Genomic DNA, 22221 nt, shown 5'->3' with positions numbered 1-22221 from the left:
AGCGACGATCCTCCAAACGCGGCCAACGCCTCAAGCCGTGCCTTCTCCACCCGTGTCATTCGCTTCGGTGCAGCCTGCTGCTCCTCCTCCACAACCTTGGCAGGTGCCTCAGCCTTGGCAAACACATCGTCGAGCGATGATGAGCCTCCAAACGCTGCCAGCGCCTCCAACCGCGCCTTCTCCACCCGCGTCATTCGCCGCGGCGGCGCCACCGGCTCGACCTTGACCTCCTGCTCCTGCTCCTCATCCTCCTTGTTGGCAACCACCTCGTCAAGCACTTTGGCCATCTGGGCGCCCATCTCAAACTTGGGCGTCTCCTTCTCGGCCGTCACAATCTCCTCAAACACTTCCGCCATGGCATCAGCCATAGCAAACTCGGCCTCGACCTCAGTCTCAACCTCAGCCTCGACCTCAATCTTTGCCTCGACCTCGACCTCAGCCTCCAACTCGGCTGCGACCTCAGCCTCAGCCTCGACCTCAGCCTCCTTCTGATTCTCGATCTCGCCCACCACAGCCACAGTTGCTGCCGCCGCCATCGAAGCGTTCCGCTCCTGAAGCACCGCACGCGCCTTGGCAATGACTGCTGCAGACTTCTGATACGCACCCGACGCCGCCAGCTCGCCTGAGCCGTTGGTGGCATCACCGAGAGGGACTCGGGCTGGCCCGCCGACCAGACCCAGACCGCGGACCTTGAGCCGCTGCAGACGCGCGCGCGACGATGCGATGCCGTCTCCAAACTCCATGTTGTTCCTGGTGTGTTTCTGAAGGAGGGAGAGAGAGAGAGATGTGGCCCGTGGCCGAGGCCGAGTGCAGGGCTGAACCGCTGGGTGGGGCGCCAACCACAAAATTCTTGAAATTTTTATCGCATCATGGGCTGGCTCTAGCTCCGCTCGACTGCCTCAAACGCATCAAACGCTGCCTTGGCTCCCATTGCGAGCTCGATGCCGCGCGCGAGGCCGATGTCGGGTATGTCGGCCTCGGCAGGGTTGATGCGGATGAGCGCTGCCCGCGCGCCAAAATCACGAGCGAGCTCCTCAGACTCGAGCCGGACCGTCGGCACCGCCTTGCCCGCGCCCATCTCCACAATCGCCACCGTCGCGCTCGGGTTCATCCGAAGGTGGGCCCTGACATGAGTACGGAACTGAGCGTAGCGCTCCTCCTGCGCTTCAGTTCGGTCCGCGACCCACCGCCAGTCGCCAAACATCAGCACGTTGGGCCGCGCCAGTCCGCCACACGCTCCGCACGCCGGCAGCGGCTCTGCCGCCCGAAACGTATCCTCATCGACCACAATGCTCAAGCCATCCGGAGCTGTCCAGATCGCGTCGCTGCACGGCGCCACGCACTGGAGGTGGCCCAGCGAGCCGTGGCACTCGACGATGGCCTGCGGCGGATAGCCAGCCTTGACAAAGGCGCCATCCACATTCGAGGTAAAGACAAAGCCCGGCGGCACATCGCCGCCATCATCGTCCTCGCCACCGTTGGTCACCCCGATCGGTTCCTTGGCGCTTATTAGCTCCAGCAGCCGATGGTAGCCCGAGTGCGGCTCGGCCGCGGTGTAGAGCTGGTGGCGATGCCCAAAGAAGCCCCATGCCATTGTCGGATCCTCATCAAACCACTTGGGCGTAGAGACCTCGTGAAACTCCAGCCCGCGCGCCGCAAACGGCGGATATGCCTTCCAAAACCCATCCGGTGTACGGAAGGCCGGCAGACCCGAGTCACACCCCATACCCGCGCCAGCCATGACAAACACCGCCGCCGCCCGCTTCAGCGCTCCTAGCGCCTCCTCTATACTGCTCAGCATCGCCATGATGTTTCTGTCTATGGCACCCCAAACCGCGAGCCCAACGCAAGGTTGTCGGCAGCCTGCAAGGAATGTCTGCGATGGATGCAAGGAGACCAACGGCGACAAATGTAGCGCGCATTGGCAGGAGGAGACGCCACAGCCAGAGCCGAATGGAAGACAGCGAAGCGTGATGTGCACACTGTAGAAGCCTGGCAAACCCCACAACCACAACCACAGCTACAGCCACGGCCACAACCACAATCACAACCACAACCAAAACCACAACCATAGCCAGGGCCACGGACTGAATCACAAGCTACCACAGGCCCTTGCCCAGCCTCACACCTTCCCTCACTCAGCCTCTACCTGCTTCCCCAAATCCATACCCCCCCGTGCCAAAGTGTGGCACACAACTCATTTCTCCACCACATGTTCGCCGACACCGACACCCACGCGTACATCACGCACTCTCACACACGACTCCCGCCCACCCGCAGCACACACACCACCTTTTTCTCTCATACGCAAACACACACGCACATATACACGTACACTATGTCTCCTCACGTATATGCTGCTCTTATCATTCTCCCGCTCCTCGCACAACTCGTTATAGGTGATTGCCCTGCCCCACCATGGCCGGCCTCGATCTTGGGCGCCACTTCGCCAATGGTTCCCAACGTGGAGCAACATGGCAACAAAGTGGCGAGCATGGATGTGAATGGTGATGGCTTTGAAGATCTACTATATCCCACAGCCTCACGAAGCACTTATGCAAACATTCTTACGTTGCTCCTCTCCGATGGCTCAGGTGGCTACACTGCCAGCAATCTCTACTCTCCCTCACCGCCGGCTCCCATCACCAGCTTCAACGGTGTCGCCTTTGCTCACGTCGATTACGATGGCGTGATCGACATTGTTGTCCACTCGTACGCGGACTTTGCTTTCATGTGGTACAAGGGCGTTGGCGATGGCTCCTTTACGGACCAGGGCGGCTCACCGACGCCAAACACCGGCACTCTCCTCTACTCAACCTCTCCAAGCCGGAATCACTTTAACAACTTTGTCTTTGCCGACATCGACGCCGACGGCCAAGATGACTTGGTCTACCACGACTTTGAAATGGATAAGGCCGTTGTTCTACTCAAGGACCCAGCGCCCGGTCCGCTCGGATGGACCGCCCATGTGGTCTGCACGGGCAAGGAGGCCTACTTTGTCAAGGCTGCCGATATCAACGGAGACACATATCCCGACGTCACCTGCACCTTTCACGGCAGCGTTGACATTGTTGTTCGATACTCCAACGCCGCCCCGCTCACCACTGCAAGTACCGTCGCCGTGCTCAACCACACCGAGCCCGTCCGCACCCATTTTCTCCACGATGTCGATGCTGATGGGGACATCGACCTCATTGTCGCGGGTCAGAGAACGGAGACCATCCTTTTTTACATCAACGCCGACGGGAGCGCCCTTCCCCTCACCGCCTCTTTTGCTGTCTACTCTAGCAGTCGTATCACTGACCAGATTATCCTCTTGGATGTAGACAACAATGGCTTGGACGACTTTGTTCTAGGGAGCTACTCCAACTTGCCTTCGATCGTACCCAAGCTGTCCACTCTCGCCGACCCATCGTCGTACGGTGCTCCTTCCAAAGGGCCTTCATCTGGCGGTCGAGGCGTGGCGCCGCTTGCGCGTGGACCCTACGGCTATCCGGCCATTGCTACCATAGGCGATCGGGTTCCCAACGCCAATCTGTATCCAATCCTTCCCGTCCCACGCGACTGGTCGCTCTCTTCACTTGTTGCCGCCAACCACCTCGATGTTGTCACCGGTGACGTCAACGCAGACGCCCACCTCGACCTCATTGCAACTTCAGCTTCCTCAGTTTCTGTGTACCTCAACTCTGGCATCGGCACGTTTTCGCCTTCATCGTCGCTCACCGTCGAGCTCTCTTTTGCCCCCGCCGCTGTTCGGCTGGCTGATCTCGACGGTGACGCTGCTCTTGACCTCATTCTCCAAGATGGAGCAAGTGCGCTTGTCTGGTGCCGTAACACCGGTGGGAGCGCCCTCGCCTCGTTTGTGGAGCCGCTCACCTTGCTCGCGCCGCCGCCGTCGGTGGGTCCTGCTCTTGTGACAGTCATCCCGACCTCGCTCAACGCTGACGATGACGTCGATCTTCTCATCGTCGGCTCGACCGGCATCGCCATCGTCCTCAACAACGGCGCCGGCTCCTCGGCCTCGTTTGCGCCACCGCTTGACCTTGCCACGGGCCTCGCCACCGTCACCGCCGCCGCCATCGCCGACCTCACCTCCGACGCCAGGCAAGACATCGTGTACGCCGTCGCTGCGGGTACCATCTCCATGATTGCAGCGGACACCGCGCCGGGTACCTTTGTGGCTCCTGTGGTCCTCACCACCGCATCATCCACCCCGGTCGGGCACCTTCATCTCGCTGACGTCGACGGTTCCACCGCCCTTGATCTGGTCTGGTCGTCGCCGTCGGCGCCTGGCTTTGCCTTTGCAGTCAACAACGGTGTTGGTGGCTTTGGTGGCGGCCCGGTCGTCGTTGCTGGCCTCGACTCTGCCAACACGGAAGCACTGGCCGTCGTCCGCGACATGGAGTTTAACGGCCGCGCCCACGTCGCCTACGGCGCCGTATCCTCCGGCTCGGTCGCATGGGCCATGTCGACGCGGACCGCAACTCGCTTTCCGCTCCATGCCCATCTCAACCTCACCACCGAATCGTCCCGCTTCCAGCTTGTGGGCCTCTCGGCCTTGGCCGCCGACGACATCGACGGCAATGGCGCCGTCGACCTCGTTGTTGCCACACCGTCGGGCGTCCACTTGCTGCATGCGGGCTCGCTGGTGGTCGGCAACACTCAGCGCGCCACAAGCGCTGTCCGCTACGATCATCCCGAGTGCGGTGGCGTCAGTTCGTCTATGGCCTGCGTTGGCGCCGCCCTGGCTAGAATCCGGTCGTGCACTCCTCGCATCAACCTGCCGCCTCGCATTGTCCGCTGCTCGCGGACGGGCCCAGCACTTGCGCTTCACCACAACACTGTTCTGGGCGGAGAGGGCGGGAGACAAGTTGTGGTCGACTGCTCTTTGCTCGGCGGAACCTTTCTCCGCATCCCGGCCGGGAGCAGCATAACGCTCGACCACATCTCGGTCGTCGGCGCCTCATCGTCGACGTCGCCTCTCGGCTCCGCGCCGCTCCTGGTTGACTCTGCGTCGCTCACCCTCACTCACTGCACCTTTTCCCGCTGTTCATCGGCAGCAGCGACGGTTTTTCAGGTCAATGCCGGCATCGGCGGCGCAGTGAGCGTCGTTGGCGGTAATGCCCAGCTCACCGTCACCAACACCACCTTTACCGCCAACACCGCAGGCACCGCAGGTGGCGCTATCGGCGTCACCGGCTCGGATCACACCATTACCCTGGTAGACTCACGGTTCGAGAGCAACACTGCGCTCGCCGCATCCCTCAGTGTCGGCGGCGGCGGTGCAATTGGTCTCGTCGGCGCCTCCACGCCCACCCTCTTCTGGACTGGCGGCTCGGTGAGCTCGTGTGTTGCCTCCAGCGGTCATGGTGGCGCGCTCTTTGTCTCGGCCTCGTCGCTGACCGCCGCCATCACGCACGTTGCCTTTGTCGGCAACTCGGCCCCGCTCGGTGCAGGTGGAACCGTCGCCCTCGAGGGCGGTAACACCGTTGTCCTCGACGTGGCAGGCAATCGCACCGTTGTCGATGCGAGCTTTGCCGGCTTTGGCGGCGCTCTTGCCGTCGCAGCTTCGGGCTACCTGCCAACCTCGGTGGTTTCGACAGCGCTCCGGCGCGCGCCTGGTGGTCTGATTGGCCCGATAGTAACGGTGCGCGCTGGCGCCTCGCTCGGTTCGTCGTCGGCCGTCTACGGAGGAGCCACATTTGCCTGCGCCGGTCTCATCGACCTCTCTGCTGCCAACTACACTGGCGCCTCATTGGCGACCGTGGCCGGCGGAGAGGTTTTCGTGTGCAACGGCCACTCGCCGTCGTGGTTGGCGCTTCCAGCACTGCACAGCCATACGTCGTCGGTCGGTGCCGCAGGCTATGGCTCAGGGTGGGCCTCGCCACCGGCTGTACTTTCGGTGACAGCTACGCCGCCGCAGGTCATTTCGGGCATTGTTCTCGGTGCTGGCCATGTGACGGCCGTCGACGAGATGGGGACCACAGTGGTCGACTCGCGCATCGCGCTTGTGCCACAATCGTCCAACCCAGACATTGTCATCGAGGGCCTGGTCTTTGGCATTCCGTTCGACACCTACTCGGGCACCTTTCCGCTCAACGAGCTCTCAGCTCGCGGCCGCGGTGCAGCGCTCGACACCCCCGTCGGCATCGACATCGGCGCTCGCGACAGTGTAGACGCCGTGGTCACCACCTCGTTTACCGTCACATTCACCGCGTGTCCAGCAGGCTTTGGGAGGAGCTCGTCAGAGGATGCGCCTCTGCTCTGTGCACCATGCGCAACGGGCCTCTACTCCAACAGCACCTCGTCCCAGCCGTGCATGCCCGAGCCCAACTGCGGCGATGGCCTTTTCCACAACGGCGCGTGCGTCTACTGCCCGGCCAACACGCTGCGGTTCCTCACCAACACATCAGCCATCGGCGAGTGCATGTGCCGCGCCGGGTACTACGCCCCGGCGCGGGTCTCCAACACCCCGTGTCTAGCATGCCCGGCTGGCGCCGTCTGTGACGGCCAGCTGGCCTCCCCGCTCGCGCTTCCGGGCTGGGGGCGTATGAGCGAGTATGGGTTTGCAGAGTGCCCCATCGACGGTGCTTGTCTCGGCGAACGAGTGACTCCGAGCTGCGCACCCGAGTACGCCTCCGACTCGCTTCTTTGTAAGTCTTGCGCGGTCGACCACTACCGGCTCACCGACTCGCAGTGTGACAAGTGCCCCAACTCGGCTGTCTCGCTCTTTTCTCTCTTTGTTGCTCTCATCGTCGTTGTTGCTGCTGCCTCGTTCCTCGTCGTTGTCGTCACCGCCAAGCACTACGCGCAGGCCGACTCGCTCAGCACCGAAGCGAATGGTGTCGGTCGCGAGCAAAGGCGCATCTCGCAGGCGGTCCGGACCAGGCTCGTCCCGCACTCGCTCTCGGTCGCGACCGTGTACCTGCAGATCCTGGGCATCCTCGCCACGCTCCCGTTCAACTGGCCGGAGCCGCCAGTCATCCAGCTGCTGCAGACCGCCAACGTCGCCAACATCGACCTCTCACTATTTGCCACCGACTGCACCGTGCGGGCTTTCCCGATGCGCTACGCACTCTCCATTATTGTCCCACTTGTCTTTTTCGCCCTCACTGGCATCTTTATTGCCGTTGTCAAGCTCGCGCCGGCCACCCTGCCCTGCATCGCCCAGCTCGGCCATGTTTCTGGTTGGGCTGTTGCCGGCCGGCTGCTCTTCACCTTTGGGCCGCTCCTTTACATCCCTCTCTGCCGGGCGACGCTGATCTTCTTTGACTGCACCAAGCTGCCCGATGGCAAGTACTACCTCGACGCCAACCTCGACGAGGCGTGCTACGACGCAACGTGGTTCATCCTGCTCCCGCTCGCCGCTGGTGCCGTCATTGTGTACGTCGTCGCCATGCCGGCCTTTTTCACCTACGTGCTGTGGTACAACCGTGCAACCCTAGCGTCGCCGCGAACGCTCATGCGCTACGGACCCATTTACATGTCGTATCGCACTTCATACTTTTGGTACGAAGTTGCGCTACTTATCAAGCGCCTTGCTATCGTCGCCACCGCGCTGTTCTTCTCCAAGCTCGAGGTGTGGCTCTTCAGTCTCCTCTGCGCCATCTTCCTCATCTCTGGCGCCTTTCAGCTCCGGCACGAGCCGTTCTTCTTTCCGCTACACAATCAGCTCGAGACGCGACTCGACGCTGCCGTCATCATCCTCCTTGGCTGCGGCATGCTTTTCTGGGCCGACAAGTTCCCCAACAGTGGGACGTATGCTGTGGCGGCTGCCATCGCCGCCACCGTCATTGTCGTCTCGGTGCTCATTCTGATCTTTGCGATCCTGCGCGAGCTCCAGTTTGCCGTGTGGAAGCGCCGCCGGGCGCGCCGGGCAACGGCCCCGTCCGAGCTCGCGCCCAGTGCTCCTCTCTCACACGACGAGCTCTCCACCCGGGACGCCATCTTTGTTTCGATCGTCGACCGCCACATCGACGACCTCGAGCATCCTGCCCTCTACACGCCGCTCATCGCCATGCGCACCTCGCTCGATGGTAGCAGCGCCAAGCTCGGCGACTCTTTGAACTCACAAGATGCTGTCGAGATGACCATTGCTGAGGCCATCGGTCGCAGCTCGGACGAGAGCGAGGCTGCCTCGGAGCCGAGTGACTCGTTGGTCTCGACTGTGAAGCAGGCGGTGAGCACAAGCTCCAGTGACGAGTCGAGCCCGCTCTCGTCGGCGGCGCTCTCGTCGCGTTCAACGCGATCGCGTTCCATCGTCACCTCGTACGGCCGTCGGCCGGCCTCCAAAGCGCGGCAGCCGCTGGCATCCCCCGCATCCCGCACTGGCACGGCATCATCGCGAGCGAGTCGCGCCCGGTCAAGTGCCAGCCGCGCGCCGCAAACATAACCCTCAGCAGCCATGTACACGCGGATCGCCGTGCCGATTGGCGCCATGTGCTAGTACCAAGGGCCAGAGCAGGAAATGCGAGGAAATCTCAAGCCGTCGAGCCAGCAGAGCGACTGCTTGATCGGCGACCGAGAGTGTAGCGTTACTCGCTTGCACGTCTTACTTAGCCCTGTCCATCGCGCAAGCCGCGCTCCGCGACGCTCCACAGACGTCGTAACGTCCATGGATTGTTGTAACAGAGTAGTACAATGTGTAACTCGCTGCCACAGCAGAAAACAGTCGGAGATGCAGTGATGGACGCCGCACGCAGCGCAAAAGGTCCGCGGTCGCGATCGCTTACCATGAAGCTTCCGGCAGTCAAGGCAGTCGCGTCGCAGAGCGGTTTGCTGGAAAAAATGGTGATGACGAGCAGCCGCTGCAGAGGTGCGCTTCCGCTTGCGCGACGGCGCGGAGCTGACGGCGTCTGCGCTGGCGGCGAGAGCGTCGATGATGTCATGGAGAAAAGCCACACGAGCCATGGCGGGGCGTGGGCTCGCGTCAGCGCAGAGCGCGTACGCGTTGATGGGCGCGGTGTCCAGATTCCAGTTCAAGATGGCGTGTCACCACTTGCGCGGCTACGCCGACAGGTAAGCTCGTCCGTCGCAAGACGTCCTCCCGCTCTCCCGTCCGGCCGCTTTGTTCAACTCTGTCATGCTCGACTTCCCGATCGTCGGGCGGGTATCTACGTGTCGGCCGCAGGCCAAGCAGGCGTCGCGCAGCTTTGGCCGGTGACCGGGACATCAAAGCATCATCGAGTTGTTCACTTTGAGACGCGCGACAACGCGTCCGAACGACCGTGCCGTTAAGGGTTAGGTTCCGGAATAGTTTACGTCAGCGCCAGCCGCATCATAAGCGGCTCGCGTCCCTCAAAGGCAAACCGCACGTCGCGCCATGCCAGACGCCTGTTGCAGCCAAAGCTCTCCAGGAGCGAGCCCGCCTCCTGGGCGGCGTCGACCGAGTGCTCCATAGCGTCAGCAATTCGGCGCGAGACAACCACAACCCGGGCGCGGATTTCAGTCGGCGCTGCGTCGCCCAACCAGAGCCAAAGTGCCGTCGCCGTCGAGACCATATACGCCTTGTCCGACGCCAGCATGCTCAGGTGGAACTTGCCTTGCGAGACGTCCTCCAGCACGAGATCGCCGTTGTTGCCAAACAAGACTAGCTCCTTGATGCTCAGCACGCCGCGCATGTCGCGTGCGAGCGCGTCAGCGTCGACAGGCGCAAGCACGTCGGCGATGTGAGTTGCCAGGCTTGAGCGCCAGTCGTCAGATGCGTCCGCCGCCGCCAGGATTTGCCACAGCCGATCGTACGGTGGCTGGGTGCAGAACGGCTCGACCGCGTCCGACGTTACAAACTTGAGCTGCGGCGGTGCGAGGAAGTACGGCCGCGACCGCACTCCGCTAAAGTCCTCGTCGAGGCAAAGCTCGCGCGCCAGGGCTGCTGCCTGCGCATACAGCGTCCGCGACACCTCTGGGCCAACCCATACAAATACAACTCCCGAAACCACCACCAGCGAGACCGCGTTTGCAGCCAGAATTCTCAGCGCCACAGGCTCACGAGAGAGGTACAACCCAAGCTCGGCATGCTCCACGATCCGGAACGCCCGCGACTCGGCGAGCAGCTGCGTAGCATCGACCTTGGCCGCTGCCACCGACAACCGCGCCGAGTCGGTTTTCCGTACGTCGTTCCAGAACCACTCCAGGATGGAAAGGCCGTCGCTATCGCTGTGTTCGGCGTTGAATGCTGCTGTCTTGGCTCGGATCGACGCCAGCGAGACCATCCGGTGGTAGGAGGTCTTGTTGGAAATGGTAAACACGATACTGGTCCCTTCCGTGGCGACATACAGGCGGTCAGCCGGCTCGTCAAGCCGGTGCATGCGCTTGGCGTAGAGTCGGAGAGACGTCGCCTCAGCTATGTCTTCCAGCGTGTCACCATTGACCTTGCCCTTGCCCTTGCCCTTGCCCTTGCCTTTGATCTTGCCCTTGCCCTTGCCCTTGTCCTTGCCCTTGGCGGCCGATGGCGTCGCCGACCGTAGTGCGAGTACAACCACCGACGGCCGACGGCCGCTGGAATTGAGCACCAACTGCAGCGAGCTGGAGTGTTCGAGAGCAAACAGGCGAAGCGAGGTTATGCTGCCAAGCTTGATCGCGACTCGGACAAGCGAGGTGCCCGTCACGGCGTCCCACACAGCCACCGACTGATCAGCACCACCTGTGGCGACAAGCACCCGCTTCACCACTTGGAAGATGTCGATCGAGGTCACCATGCCAAAGTGGACGTCGCTGAGCTCCGAGACAAGCACATGACGCTTGGCCGAGAACATCGAGACCGTAGCGTTGTACGGTGCTGTTCCGCGCGCAGCCACGTACCCGTGCTTGCATACCAAGACGGCGCCTGACACGTCGCGCAAGTGCGAGACGGCCTTGATGCTGAGGTTGGAACGAGTGGCGCCAGGTTGGACCGAGTACCCGACGACTGCATCGGGCGACTCATAGCCAAGGTACATGATGCCGCGGTTGCTTAGCGCAGCAGTCGAGATCTCGGCCGCAAACGGGACCTTGCCGCGCGAGAGGCGCTGCGAACCACTGCGAGAGACGTGCCAGCTGCACACGCTGCCGCCCCGATCGACGCTCATTAGCATGGCGCCATCGGCCACCTTCTCCTTACTCCACATCAGCGCCACAACCGCTGCGTCGTGGCCGAGCAGGATATCAAGCACTGCTCCCGACTGGGTGTCACACACGTTGATGGTACGATCGCCCGAGCCGGTAATGACCAGATTCATCTCGCCGTGGGCAGTCAGGGCCGTAATCTCTGATCGGTGTGCGAGGCCGCGCGACGAGGCCGACGCTGCCCGTCCCGATGCCCCGAGCTGGGTGAGGACGTTGGCGACGTTCCACACACACACGAGCCCGTCGGCGTCACCACTCACCAGTAGTTCGGCGTTCTGGTACGTGACCGCGGTCATGCTCGTCACCGAGGACGGTGAGTGGAGATCGAGCGCACCGAGCATACGGCCCGAAATCGCCGAAACCACCACCAGCTCGCCGTTTGCCCGCCCGACCACCACATTCATCGACTCGGGAATAGCATAGAGCGATGATACGTCAGTGATAGGTACAGAGGCCGTCGGTGCGCACGCGTCGAGTCGCGCCGTCCCTTGTCGGTCCACCTCGACGCTTGTCGCGTGCTTGGCAAGCATCGACGCGCCGTGTGCCCGATGGAGCTCCGACTCCGACCAAATGTAGATGCCAAAGTCGGTGGCGACCACCAGCACGAGGTGTGAGACAGCCACCGCAGTGACCGCGGTTTGGCGGCCATTGTCCTCGTCGGAGAGCGGAACCGCGGCGTGGAAGAGGATCAAGTTGGACGAAAAGTCGACCACGGTGATCACGCCCGTGCTCGTCGAAATGGCGGCGAGCGGCGCGGCTGCCGCCGTGACCAGCCTGTCGTACTCGATGGCGTTGTCCAGTAAGACAGGGCTGGCGCCGACGTCGGCGCCGTCGACAAGCGATTGCGGCACGACAGCCGGTGCCGGCTCGTTGGTGAGGACGACCAGATGCGGGACGCTGCCGATCATAATGATCGCGGCGCCGACGGCCTCGGTCTGCTCTGCACGCATAAAAGAAGCGTGGTCGTCAAACGGTTCGTCGACCGACGGCGTTTGGCAAAGGGTGTAAATGCGGGCGGCTAACGGGGTGACCACCGCAAAGTACTCGCCGGCCGAAGCGATGAGAACTCGCGTGGACCAAGAGGTCGCTGCCGACGCTGCAGACTTCAGTCCGCCCCCATTGTCAGTCTCGTGAGAGTGCGACGAGCCGTCCGAGTCGATAGGAGCAAACGGGTTGCTTGTCGATGATGGAAAGGGCGAGACAAGCGGTGAGCTGGCAGACGAGCCGCATCCGTTGTCGTCGAGGAACGAGGTCGGGACAAACCGATCGACGGCATGCTCGGCCCATGTGCCGGCGACCACGTCCCACACGCACATGCACGACTCGCAGAGCGAGACGGCGTACGAGTTGCCCACCGCAACCATGGCCACAATGCGGTGCGGATGGCTGCGGATTGCAGCCCGGAGGCCGCCGCCGTGGGCGACAAGCAAGCCCGAGCGCGGAACGTACATCATCTCGGCGCGGGACTTGTGCTCAAGTGCGTCATTGATAAACTTCATGACAACTGGCGAGACGTCGTCGGGCGAAGGAACCGGCCACATGCGGCCAAGCAGCTGAAAGTAAACCATACTCGGGAGCGACTTGAGCGAGCCGCGCGAAAGGTTGAGCAGCTCACGGAGCTTGGTAAGGTCAGCAAGGTCGCTTGTCGCAGCCAGCCGTTTGCTCAGCTCTTGGGTCGCCGCACCACGATCGGCCTCGGCGAGCCACGGAAGGAGCGAGGCATCTACGGGAGTACCAGATTCTGAGCCAGAGGAGCTCGACATGTGGATGGCGGCAATGGCTGGGTCACTCAACGCCTTGATAACCTGCGAGAGGTCGTCAAGGTACTGCGCGATGGGATCCGAGCCTGCACAGAACCAAGGGTCGTCGTCGCGCTCGGCACGGGTCACGTCGCGGTACCAGTAGTACGAGACAACGAGGTTGACAGCGGCGGTGATCTGGCCCGCGGCAAGCAGGTGCCGCACCAGGTTCTGTCGGTAGTACGCGTCGGTGGCGACAGGCCCGGTCCGCCACTCGGCAAACGAGAGGACGTTGGCCGAGAACGGGTCAGCCAGCGTCGCCGTGTACGCGCGCAGGATCCGAGTGTGGCCGGCGACCTCGGCCTGCTGCGACGTCGCCTCGCGCCAGGCCAGGAGGTCAGCTGCCGGTGGCGTGAGCATCCACGCCACGGTGTTCGGGTCTATGGCCGAAGGGTACGCCAGGTGGAAAATACCCTTGTCGGCGAGCATGCGGAGAATGAGCTCGACGTCGACAGGGTAGAGCGGCTCATCGGCCGAACGCCACAGGACAACTAGCGGCGCAACGGGCAAGAGCTTACCGGCGGGGAAGACAGCAAGTTCTCGGAAGCGGTAGCGGATGGCGTGGAGCGAGCGGACTGCGAGTGCGACAGCAGCACGCTGTGGCGTCATGCCCTCGCGCACAGCCTCAGTGACAAAGTCCGAGGCAAAAGTCCAGACTGCATCACACTGTCGGGCCACGACGTCGCCGATTCGGCAAAGCGCGTCGGCGTTGAGTGCGACCTTGGTCATGATGGTGGTGGTAACGTCGGGAAGCGTGGAGGCGGAGAGGCCCGAGTGAATGGCAAACAGCGCACGAGCCTCGCTGGTCCCGAGCTCCGGAATGACAATCGATGTGAGTTCTGGCAGGCTCGAACCGACCAGCTTGTCGACCACGTCGGGTGTGGTGGTAGCGAGGTACCTCGAGTCCGGCGCGTCGACAAGGACATGGCAGAGAGCAAGTTGCGATGCTGAGACCAGACCGTCGAGAACAAGGAGAAGGGCTTTGTCGGCAAGCCGGGACGAGATGGCGTCACGTGCGGCACGCAGCGACTGAAGCTGCTCGGCTCGCAGCTTGATGTTAAGCTCAAGCGCGAGCGAGTTGACGAGATCACTGAGTGACGAGAGCGAAGAGAGGCTGAGCCAGTGAATGCCATCGCGAAACTTTGCGCCAACCTCCGGCTCATGGGCAATGGTGGAGGCAAGCCAGGTCTTGCCCGAGCCCGGGCCGCCGATAGCGACGACACCGTGGGAGGAGTAGCGTGCGTGCGAAGAGTCAGACGAGACTAGCAAGCGGTCTCTGCTGGTAGACTTGTTGGTGGCCACGACGACATCGCGGTCCGCGGAGTTCCTTAAGAGGCGCTTCTTCTTCGTGGTCTTGGATGGAGCCTTGCTCATGATGTTGGGCGAATCGCATGCCGAAGACGGAGCTGAACCCCTTGCTGTCAGGCTGCGGACGACCGAGCGAACAAGCCGTGGCCGCTCCACAACATCAGCGTTGGGAAGCAGCGGAGGGACCGATGGAAAGACCTCGCCAGTGGTGGCAAGATGGGTGATGAGCGAGTCAAACGAGCTGGCGAGCTCAGCAAACGACGGGCGTGAGTCCGGTTGGTGTTGGATGCACTTGATGATGATCGGGAGCGTGAGTCGAAAGAGGCGCGAGTCGTAGACTTCGGGCAACGAGTCATCAATCTCGTCAGCCTCGGCAGCAGCGAGGACGGCTGGGGGCAGGAGCGACGCGTAGCAGTTCTTGATGCGCGAGATCTTGGGGAAAGCTCGCAGCTGGGTGACGGTCTCGTAGAGGAGGATGCCAAAGGAGAAGACGTCCGAAGCTTGGCACGGGGCGTCGCCCATGATGACTTCGGGCGCCGAGTACCGCGGTGTGCCCGCAAAGCCGCGGACCGAGCCGGAAGCAAGCGTGAGAGCGAGGCCAAAGTCGGCAACCTTGACCACCGATCCCGCCCGCGAGAGCAGGATGTTGCGCGGCTTGAGATCACAATGCAGGATGCCGCAGCGATGCAGGTACTCCATGCCACAGCAGACGCCATGGAGAATGTGGAGCTTGGAACGGTCAGAGAGGTGACCCGGGACGATACCGGTCGATCCCTCCGAGTTTGACCACGAGTTGTTCGACGATGAGCCGTGCGACGAGTTGTTCGTGCCAGACGACTGTGAGGTGCCACACGAGGACGACTTGGTTGACGAGTGGGTACTTGCCGAAGGCGCACCTGAGGAGGGAGTATTTGACGACGAAGAGCTTGACGAAGACGTCGGGTTCTTCCCCCTAGCCTCCTTGCGCGCTTTGCGAAGATCAGCCTTCTTGAGCGGAAAGAGAGCTTCAAAAAGATCTCCCGACTCCATGAGCTCGGTGACAATGGCCGGATTTGCGGTGTCTGTGCAGATGGCCAGCATTTGCACAATGTTGGGATGTGAGAGTGAGGCAAGGACGGAGGCTTCAGCAACAAGGTCGTTGAGCTGGGAGAGGATACCATCGCCCTTCAGCGTCAGCCGCTTGATGGCGACCGAAGTGGCGCCCCAAGTCCCGCCCCATACCTCGCCAAAGCCGCCTGAGCCGAGCTGGTAAGAGATGGTGAGGTCTGCCCAAGCGACTGCCTCGAGCGGCGTCTTGCCGCCGGCGGAGCGAATAGTCTCGGCAAACGAGGATGTTGTCGACTTGGTTGACGGCGAGATGGCCGTCGACGAGATGTTGGACCACGCTGATGCGCCCAACATTGACTGTGCGCGCGACTGGTATGACGAGGTAGGCACCCGGCCCGAGACCGAAATGCCAATGTTGAGTGCGTGGGTGATCGACGAGTCGGTCGAAGCGATCGAGAGGTCGGGCGCGACCGGTGCTGTGACAGCCTTGAGCGAGTTCTCCGCAGACACGTCATCGATCTCAGTCAGGCGTTGCGAGAAGGAGATCGAGATCGACGCGTCGTCATCGTCCGAGTCTTGCGACTCGGTCCCCGACCTGGATACCGAGCTCGATGGCTTGGACGCCACGCCAGATGCAACACTGCTAATCAACGAGGCCGAGACCATCAGCTGTGGCACCGATTCGTATTCATAGTCAACAGAGTCGGCATCGCCACAAGTGACGCTGTCGGTGCTGCAGCCAGAAGCTTGCCGGGAGGCGGGGTCGAGATGTGATGAGGATGATGACGACGACTCTGCGCTCAACGATAGCGACGAGTCTGAGGACGTCGACGTTGCCGAAGCGTCATTGTCCGAGAGCGCCTTGTGATAATCTGAGGCGCCAAGGTTGGCCAGGCCGTCCAGGTCGACCGAGACAGAGAGGCCCATCGAGTTGGACGACGTACTGCCAGCAACGCACGATGTCTCAGCCGAACGGTTCAGGACGAACCTGTCTGCGGCAGGGGTGACAGGCGCGTCTGGCGCCGGAGTGTCTGCAAACTCTGTGTATGCACCAGAGGCAGCATCCTGCTCAACATCAACGAACAGAGGTTCGTCGGAGCAGCTGGGGTTGGCCATGGCCTGTGCAGGTGGTGGCCTCGACGAGTCCATAATTAAGACAATAAGACCGTCAGGTCAGGTCAGGATACCGAGGAATGTCTTTGCGCAAGGCACTCGGGAGGACGGGGAGCTGTAAATACAAACGAGGAGAAGAAAGGCAACGCAGGGAGAAGGGGGAGGATGGGGAGGGGGCAGAGGCCCACGCGTCGAAAGGGGACAGAGGAAGAGGGGTATGGAAGGTATGGGGTAAAGTTTGCGTCGGTGGTGCGGGTGAACAGAGTTTGATAACAGCTTCAGCGGACAATGTTAAGTTTGTGTCAATTTGAACACGGTTGCGGCGTGGCATTGATTTGCCTCGGTGACACCGCGAGTCGCCGTGGAGCTGCGACATCACCACGCAGGGAAGAGGATGGCGGTGGTAGAAGTTGTGGATGAGCCGGGTGTTTTGAGCAGATAGAGAGCGCAGATAGTGTGGAAGGTTCTATTTTAACCATACACCCGAGCTGACGTGCGGGTGTATACTTGTAAGGACAGGAACGCTCACTGTATCACATGCCAATTAGCACCGTTGGCAGACACGAGTGGCAGATAGCGGGGGAGGCCGGACGGGGGGCGGGGACGGGGGGGGCTGAGGCTCGATTTACAGCGGTCACCGCCAGCGACGGTCAACACTTACTTGGCGTCGACCATCTTAGCCTCGGGCGAGGCTCCCTTGAACTCGGAGATGAACTTGTCGAGCGAAGGCGAGACATGGGGCCAGACCTCGTCCTCGCCCTTGCCGTTGATGGTGGCGTACTCGATGTCGTTGCAGAAGCAGAGGAAGATGGTCGAGATGGCGATGGAGAAGAGCGAGAGGAAGGCAGTGGCGACGGCGTAAGCGATGAGGGCGGCGAGGATGACCGGGATGGCCCAGTAGTTGAGCTCGTCGTCAGAGCGGAAAATGAGAACGGCGACGATGACGACCGAGACGGTGATGAAGAGCTTGCCGAGGAAGAGAAGGAACTCGGCGACGCCCGAGACGGCGATGAGGAGGACGGCATTCGAGGTGAGGAGGTGGTAGGCGCGCTTGCAGGCGCCGCAGAAGCCGATGCCGATCATGGCGGTCACAATGTACGCGTTGCGGTTGATGAACTCGAGGAAGCGCTGGACGTAGGCAAAGCAGCAGCCGAGGCACTTGAGCAGCTTGTCGACAAAGTCGTTGCCCTTGTACTTTTCGAGGTTGCGCTGGATGAACCAGATGACGGCGCGGATCATCATGACGACAGCAATGATGAACGAGCCAAAGGCGACAGTGCCCAGGTGGTACCACATGACGGTGCCCCACGAGCGCCAGACGGTGCACGAACCGACGCCCTGGGCCTTGCCACCCGAGCCGGCCTTCTTGCCCTTGGGCGCATAGTACCAGCGGACAAAGGTGCGGGCAAAGGTCATCTCGGTGGCGGCGAGGACAAAGGCGACGAGCCAGAAAATGCCAAAGACAAAGTAGACCTGCATGCCCTGGAGTGTGCGGTCCGACTTGGTGCCCTTCCAGTTGCCGTCCGAGTCGTTGACGTCGTCGGCGACGGTGCCGAGGATGAGCCAGAAGGCGATGCCGTAGATGAGGACGGCAATGAGGAAGAAGAGCGTGACGAGCGGGAAGAGGATGATAAGCTTCATCTCGCCCACAGCCTTGGCAGCCTCCTTGATGAGGCGGACAGCGACCTTGATGCGGTTAAAGAAGAAGCAGATGAGGACGAGGATGACCATGGTGATGATGCCGGCAATGACCGCAAGCACCATCAGCGTCGTCTTCTGCGCCTTCTCCGAGTTGGTCACGTCCTGCCCGCGGCCCTGCGCCTCGAGCTTCTGCTGCTCGTCGCGGTCCTCCTTGTACTCGAGGCCGAGGAAAATGGTGACGCCGAGCGAGGCGAGGAAGATGAGCACAATCGTCGTCCACACAAAGAAGCCGGCAAAGTGGGTGAGCATGATGAGCCACACAAAGCCGAGCACAAGCGCCACGCCCGCAAGCAGGAACAGCCAGTACTTGGTCTGGTTCACGTCACCGAGAATCTTGGTCGTCTGGTCGCGCAGGTTGTCAATGTTCGACGAGTCGGCAGACGTCGTCGAGTTCGAGTTGGGCGAGACAAAGAACTCCGAGCCGGTCGGGATGCACCGGTTGATGATCTCACGCGTGTTGAACCACCAGTAGCACTTGCCGTCCGTGTTGAACGTCACAATGTGACTCGGGTTCGACGGTCCGCCGGCATACACCGGCGACCCGTCACGCTGGTACGGGCAGAGCAGCCGCGAGTAGTCCGGGTTCGAAAAGTCGACGTTCGGGCACGGCGAGTCCTTGGTGCACGGGCACCGCTCCGCGCAGTACGAGACCGACAGCCGCACCGGGTTGGGGAAGATGAGCACCCCACGCGAGGTGTGGTCGAGCGTGTTGCGCCCGTCGCCGTTGTTCTTCACGCCGCACAGGTTGCCGTACATGTCACGCCCGCGAATGAGCCGGTTGATGTCACCCTTGCGCACAGCAACAATCGACACCACCACCATTCCCACGAGGAAGCAAATGAACAGGAGGAGGAAGAAGCAATCCGTGTGCCGTGGCGTGTACTTGGGACCACCGTACACTGCATGCAACGGAAGATGGTGAGTTGAGGGGAGGGGGGGGGGAGGGCGGTGGAGTTGGCGTAGCTGATTGGCTAGCTGGCTGGCTGGCTAGCTGGCTGGCTGGTGGTTGAACCACCAGGAGGGGGGCGGAACGGTGGGAAAGGCGTTTTGGCCCATTGCGGGCAAAAAAACGCTCTGCGACGAACAACGCCACCGGCGGGGGCGGGGAGAGGGCGGGGGGGGGGGGGGGGGGGGATGGGGCGGGCGAGAGGCTGAAGCAAGCAGGGAAAGGGATGGGAGAAAAGAGAAAAGGAATAGGGGCGTGGTGACGGTGTAGTAGAGATAGTGTGGGTAGGTGGGGGGTGACAAAAGGTGTGCTACCGTGGGTAGGGACTGTGGCAATGAGGGAGGGGGGGGAGGGGCTAGTGCCGCAGGCAGCCCACGCTGAAGGAACGAAGTCCGACGTACCCTTGCCGGACGAGTTCTTCTTGGAGCTGCGGCGGCCGCCGGAGCCCTTTCCGCCCTTGGACGAGCTACCCTTGCCCTTGGAGCCCTTGGAGCCTTTGGAGTCCCTGGAGCCCTTGGAGCCCCTCGAGCCCTTGGACGACTTCTTGGCCATGGTTCGACAGGGGTGCAGTGTGACAAGCAGCCGCCGTCCGGTTGGTGGCTGGAATGGGAAGCGAATGGACAAGGCGGCAGAGGAAAAGCAACGAACGAACAAATGAACAAACGAATCAATCGATAAAGAAATGAACCAATGCATGAATCGATATGAAAACAATCGAGGTAGAATTGGGTTGATTCACGGAATGCGGTTGTTTGTTGCGCAAGGGAGAGGGGGAAACGAGGAAGAGCCGGGCTGGCGGGGGGGGGCTTTTGTTGTTTTTATCTCGCTGGCCTCGGCCTCTGGTCCGGCCTAGCTGGTCGGAGAGACCACCATTAGGCGCGGAGCCAGTAGTTCCACGACTGAAGACGGGCGTAGTCGGGCATGCCGTCAAGCGAGCCGACGGCGGCAATGGTGGGCGACTTGTTGTACAGGTACTCGTTGGCGACCCGCTTGATGGTGTCGGCGTCGACGGCGTCGATACGGGCAAAGACCTCGGCCGGGGTGAGGCGGCGGCGGTAGGTCAGCATCTGGCGGCCAATGTCCTCGGCGACGGCGGCGGTGCCGTCAAGCTGCATGAGGATGTTGGTCTTGAGCTGGTTGCGGGCACGCTCGACCTCGCGGTCGCCGACCGAGAACGAGAGGCGGACCCACTCCTGCTCGATGACGTAGATGAGGTCGTCAAGGTTGGACGGCTCGGTGACAGCGTGGACGCCCCAGAGCGCAGTGTCCGAGTACACGGTGTGGAACGAGTTCATCGAGTGGGCGAGCTCGTTGTTGGCCACAAGGTGGGCGAGCGGCGACGCGACGTGCTTGCCGCCGCCGGACGCGCGGTCCCACGAGCCGATCATGGTCTGGGCCACCATGAGCGCAAACGAGTCCGGGTGCGTCCAGCCGACGCCCTCGAGCGCAAGCGCAAAGTGCGCCAGCGGCACGTTGGCATCGAGCTGCTGCACCGAGGTCCCGGTAAACTCGGACGCGACGTGCGCCGGCGCGGCGGCCTTGCCGGCCGGCGCCGTCGGCAGCGAGCCAAACGACTTGTCCACAAGCTCGCACAGCGCGTCGTGGTCCACCGCGCCCGACGCGGCAACAACCATGTTCGGCGCCGTGTAGTGCGTCGCAATGTAGTCCTCAAGATGCGCCTTGGTAATCGACTTGATGTTCTCCTCCGGGCCCAGAATCGTCCGCGCAAGCGGCGTTCCGTTGTACGCGCCGGCGTGGAGGAGGTCAAACACAACCTCGGTCGTGTCCTTGGCCACCTCCTCAGCCTCACGAAGAATGACCCCGCGCTCACGCTCGATCGCGTCCTCGTCAAGCCGCGAGTCCTGGAGGATGTTGGAGAGGATGTCGACAGCCTTGGGAATGTCGTCCTTGAGCACCTGGGCGTAGTACACAGTCTGCTCGCGCGACGTGTACGCGTTCAGATGCCCGCCCATGTTCTCCACCTCGCGCTCGAGCTGCGTCTGGCTCCGCGACGACGTCCCTTGAACGCCATGTGCTCCAGAAAGTGCGCAGTCCCGTTGTTCTCGTCCGTCTCAAACCTCGAGCCGGCGTTGATCCACACCCCGACCGTCGCCGTGTCGCTGCCGGACGCCTCCGTGGCCACACGAAGCCCGGACGAGAGCGTCGTCTCCTTGGTCGGCGCAACCTCAAGCACCTCAGCCGCGGCAGGTGCGGCGGTCGCCAGCAGCCGCCGCCCAAACTGTAATGCACGCGGGGTGAGTGGCGGGGAGGGCGGGGAAGGGGGCCACGGTGCCACTGATCACAGCCAACGCTTCAGCCGCCGCTTGCGCACCCTCTACCACACGGTGTGGAAAAGGTAACAATGTGCAACTCGGTACAGACATGCACGCTAGGTAGAAGCGTATCTGTGCAGAGTTACAGACTGACCCCTCTCTTTATGCGCTTGCTAGGCCTGATACTGCCCCGCCGGAAGCGGAGCAAAAAATGCCGCCGAGGCTGCGCACACAGTGGACGGCCACAGCCAAGGCGTAGGGGGCGGAGGGCGGGGGGGGGGGGGGTACGGAGAGAGAGGAAACAACATGGGAGGAAAGGATGGCGTACAGTCGGGAAGGAGGCCACCGACGGGGGGGCAAACGAGCGTGCAAACGAGGCCATTGCGGTCTGTGTCGGTCTGACGACGGGTGTTAGCTTGGACCCTGCTCAGCCCGGCCCGCCCGAGCGACCAAAGCCCCCCCCCCCCCCCCCCCTTCCCTTATTTGATCGACCGGCCGGGAACGAAAATTCCCGTTATTTTCACCAACCCGGACCCCGCTTCCTTCTACCTGGCCCATTCTTGTGTGGCTTTTTAGTTGAGGGGGAGTTTTGGCCCTCCCCCCCTCCCCCATTTGGAAATCAAGCCGGGTTTGGAAAAGGGAGGGCTTTTTACCCTTTTAGGGCGGGGGGGCCCTGGGGGGGGAAGAAAGAACCCCCAGCGTTCCCTCCCAAAATTGGGCCTTGGGGGGGCGGCGGGTTGCACCACAGAAACAGAGCCGGTCCCGCCCCCCCACCCCCGGCCTCTGGGGCGCTGGAAGCCCCCAGCACGGGGGTTATTTGTGTGTGGGTGTTTTTAAAAAGAGGCCAAAAAAGGGGAAATAATCTTGTGTTTGTGGCAATTCCTGCCCCAAAAAAATTTTTGCTAATTGTACACCCGAGAAAAAAAACCAA

At 62.0% G+C, this 22221-nt stretch overlaps 6 protein-coding genes across 6 annotated transcripts in view; 1 reads left to right on the top strand and 5 right to left on the bottom strand.

Moving 5' to 3' along the window:
- The window catches only part of AMSG_03012 (uncharacterized protein), a gene marked incomplete at its 3' end in the record, with an annotated part of 1826 nt that extends 1041 nt beyond the window's left edge, over positions 1 to 785 (bottom strand). Inside the window, exon 1 of the mRNA XM_013904900.1 lies at positions 51 to 785. Within this exon, the coding sequence (XP_013760354.1) occupies positions 51 to 743 (693 nt within the window). The 5' untranslated portion in view covers positions 744 to 785. The remainder of the gene's footprint in view (positions 1 to 50) is intronic.
- A 77-nt stretch (positions 786 to 862) lies between these two features.
- On the bottom strand, positions 863 to 1807 carry AMSG_03011 (silent information regulator protein Sir2; the record flags this gene model as incomplete). The annotated part of the gene is made up of 1 exon (XM_013904899.1): positions 863 to 1807. The coding sequence occupies one exon, from the start codon at positions 1805 to 1807 to the stop codon at positions 881 to 883; it is 927 nt and encodes a 308-aa protein (XP_013760353.1). The 3' UTR covers positions 863 to 880.
- Positions 1808 to 2223: 416 nt separating this feature from the next.
- AMSG_03010 (uncharacterized protein) lies at positions 2224 to 8392 on the top strand (the record flags this gene model as incomplete). The annotated part of the gene is made up of 1 exon (XM_013904898.1): positions 2224 to 8392. The coding sequence occupies exon 1, from the start codon at positions 2339 to 2341 to the stop codon at positions 8390 to 8392; it is 6054 nt and encodes a 2017-aa protein (XP_013760352.1). The 5' UTR covers positions 2224 to 2338.
- A 764-nt stretch (positions 8393 to 9156) lies between these two features.
- Positions 9157 to 16479, bottom strand: AMSG_03009 (TKL protein kinase). The gene has a single exon (XM_013904897.1). It carries the CDS (start codon positions 16404 to 16406, stop codon positions 9258 to 9260), a length of 7149 nt encoding a protein of 2382 aa, XP_013760351.1. The 5' UTR covers positions 16407 to 16479; the 3' UTR covers positions 9157 to 9257.
- A 500-nt stretch (positions 16480 to 16979) lies between these two features.
- On the bottom strand, positions 16980 to 19580 carry AMSG_03008 (uncharacterized protein). Its single transcript, XM_013904896.1, has 2 exons — positions 19419 to 19580; positions 16980 to 18970 (listed from the first exon to the last, which is right to left on the bottom strand). Exons 1-2 carry the CDS (start codon positions 19567 to 19569, stop codon positions 17028 to 17030), a joined length of 2094 nt encoding a protein of 697 aa, XP_013760350.1. The 5' UTR covers positions 19570 to 19580; the 3' UTR covers positions 16980 to 17027.
- A 239-nt stretch (positions 19581 to 19819) lies between these two features.
- Positions 19820 to 21699, bottom strand: AMSG_03007 (processing peptidase beta subunit). The gene is made up of 2 exons (XM_013904895.1): positions 21619 to 21699; positions 19820 to 21256 (listed from the first exon to the last, which is right to left on the bottom strand). The coding sequence occupies exon 2, from the start codon at positions 20988 to 20990 to the stop codon at positions 19890 to 19892; it is 1101 nt and encodes a 366-aa protein (XP_013760349.1). The 5' UTR covers positions 20991 to 21256; positions 21619 to 21699; the 3' UTR covers positions 19820 to 19889.
- Between the last annotated feature and the right edge of the window lie 522 nt (positions 21700 to 22221).

This window comes from Thecamonas trahens (genome assembly GCF_000142905.1).
Source record: "Thecamonas trahens ATCC 50062 unplaced genomic scaffold supercont1.11, whole genome shotgun sequence".
NCBI lineage: Eukaryota > Apusomonadida > Apusomonadidae > Thecamonas > Thecamonas trahens.
Note: the sequence above shows the minus strand (reverse complement) of the source record. Positions and strands in the feature narration are given on the sequence as shown.

Coding starts and splice junctions, on each gene's coding strand:
- AMSG_03009 (XM_013904897.1), bottom strand. CDS start 16,406: ATGGACTCGTCGAGGCCACCACCTGCACAGGCCATGGCCAACCCCAGC.
- AMSG_03008 (XM_013904896.1), bottom strand. CDS start 19,569: ATGGCCAAGAAGTCGTCCAAGGGCTCGAGGGGCTCCAAGGGCTCCAGG. Junction 18,971..19,418: donor GAAGAACTCGTCCGGCAAGG/GTACGTCGGACT, acceptor CGTTGCATGCAG/TGTACGGTGGTCCCAAGTAC.
- AMSG_03007 (XM_013904895.1), bottom strand. CDS start 20,990: ATGGGCGGGCATCTGAACGCGTACACGTCGCGCGAGCAGACTGTGTAC.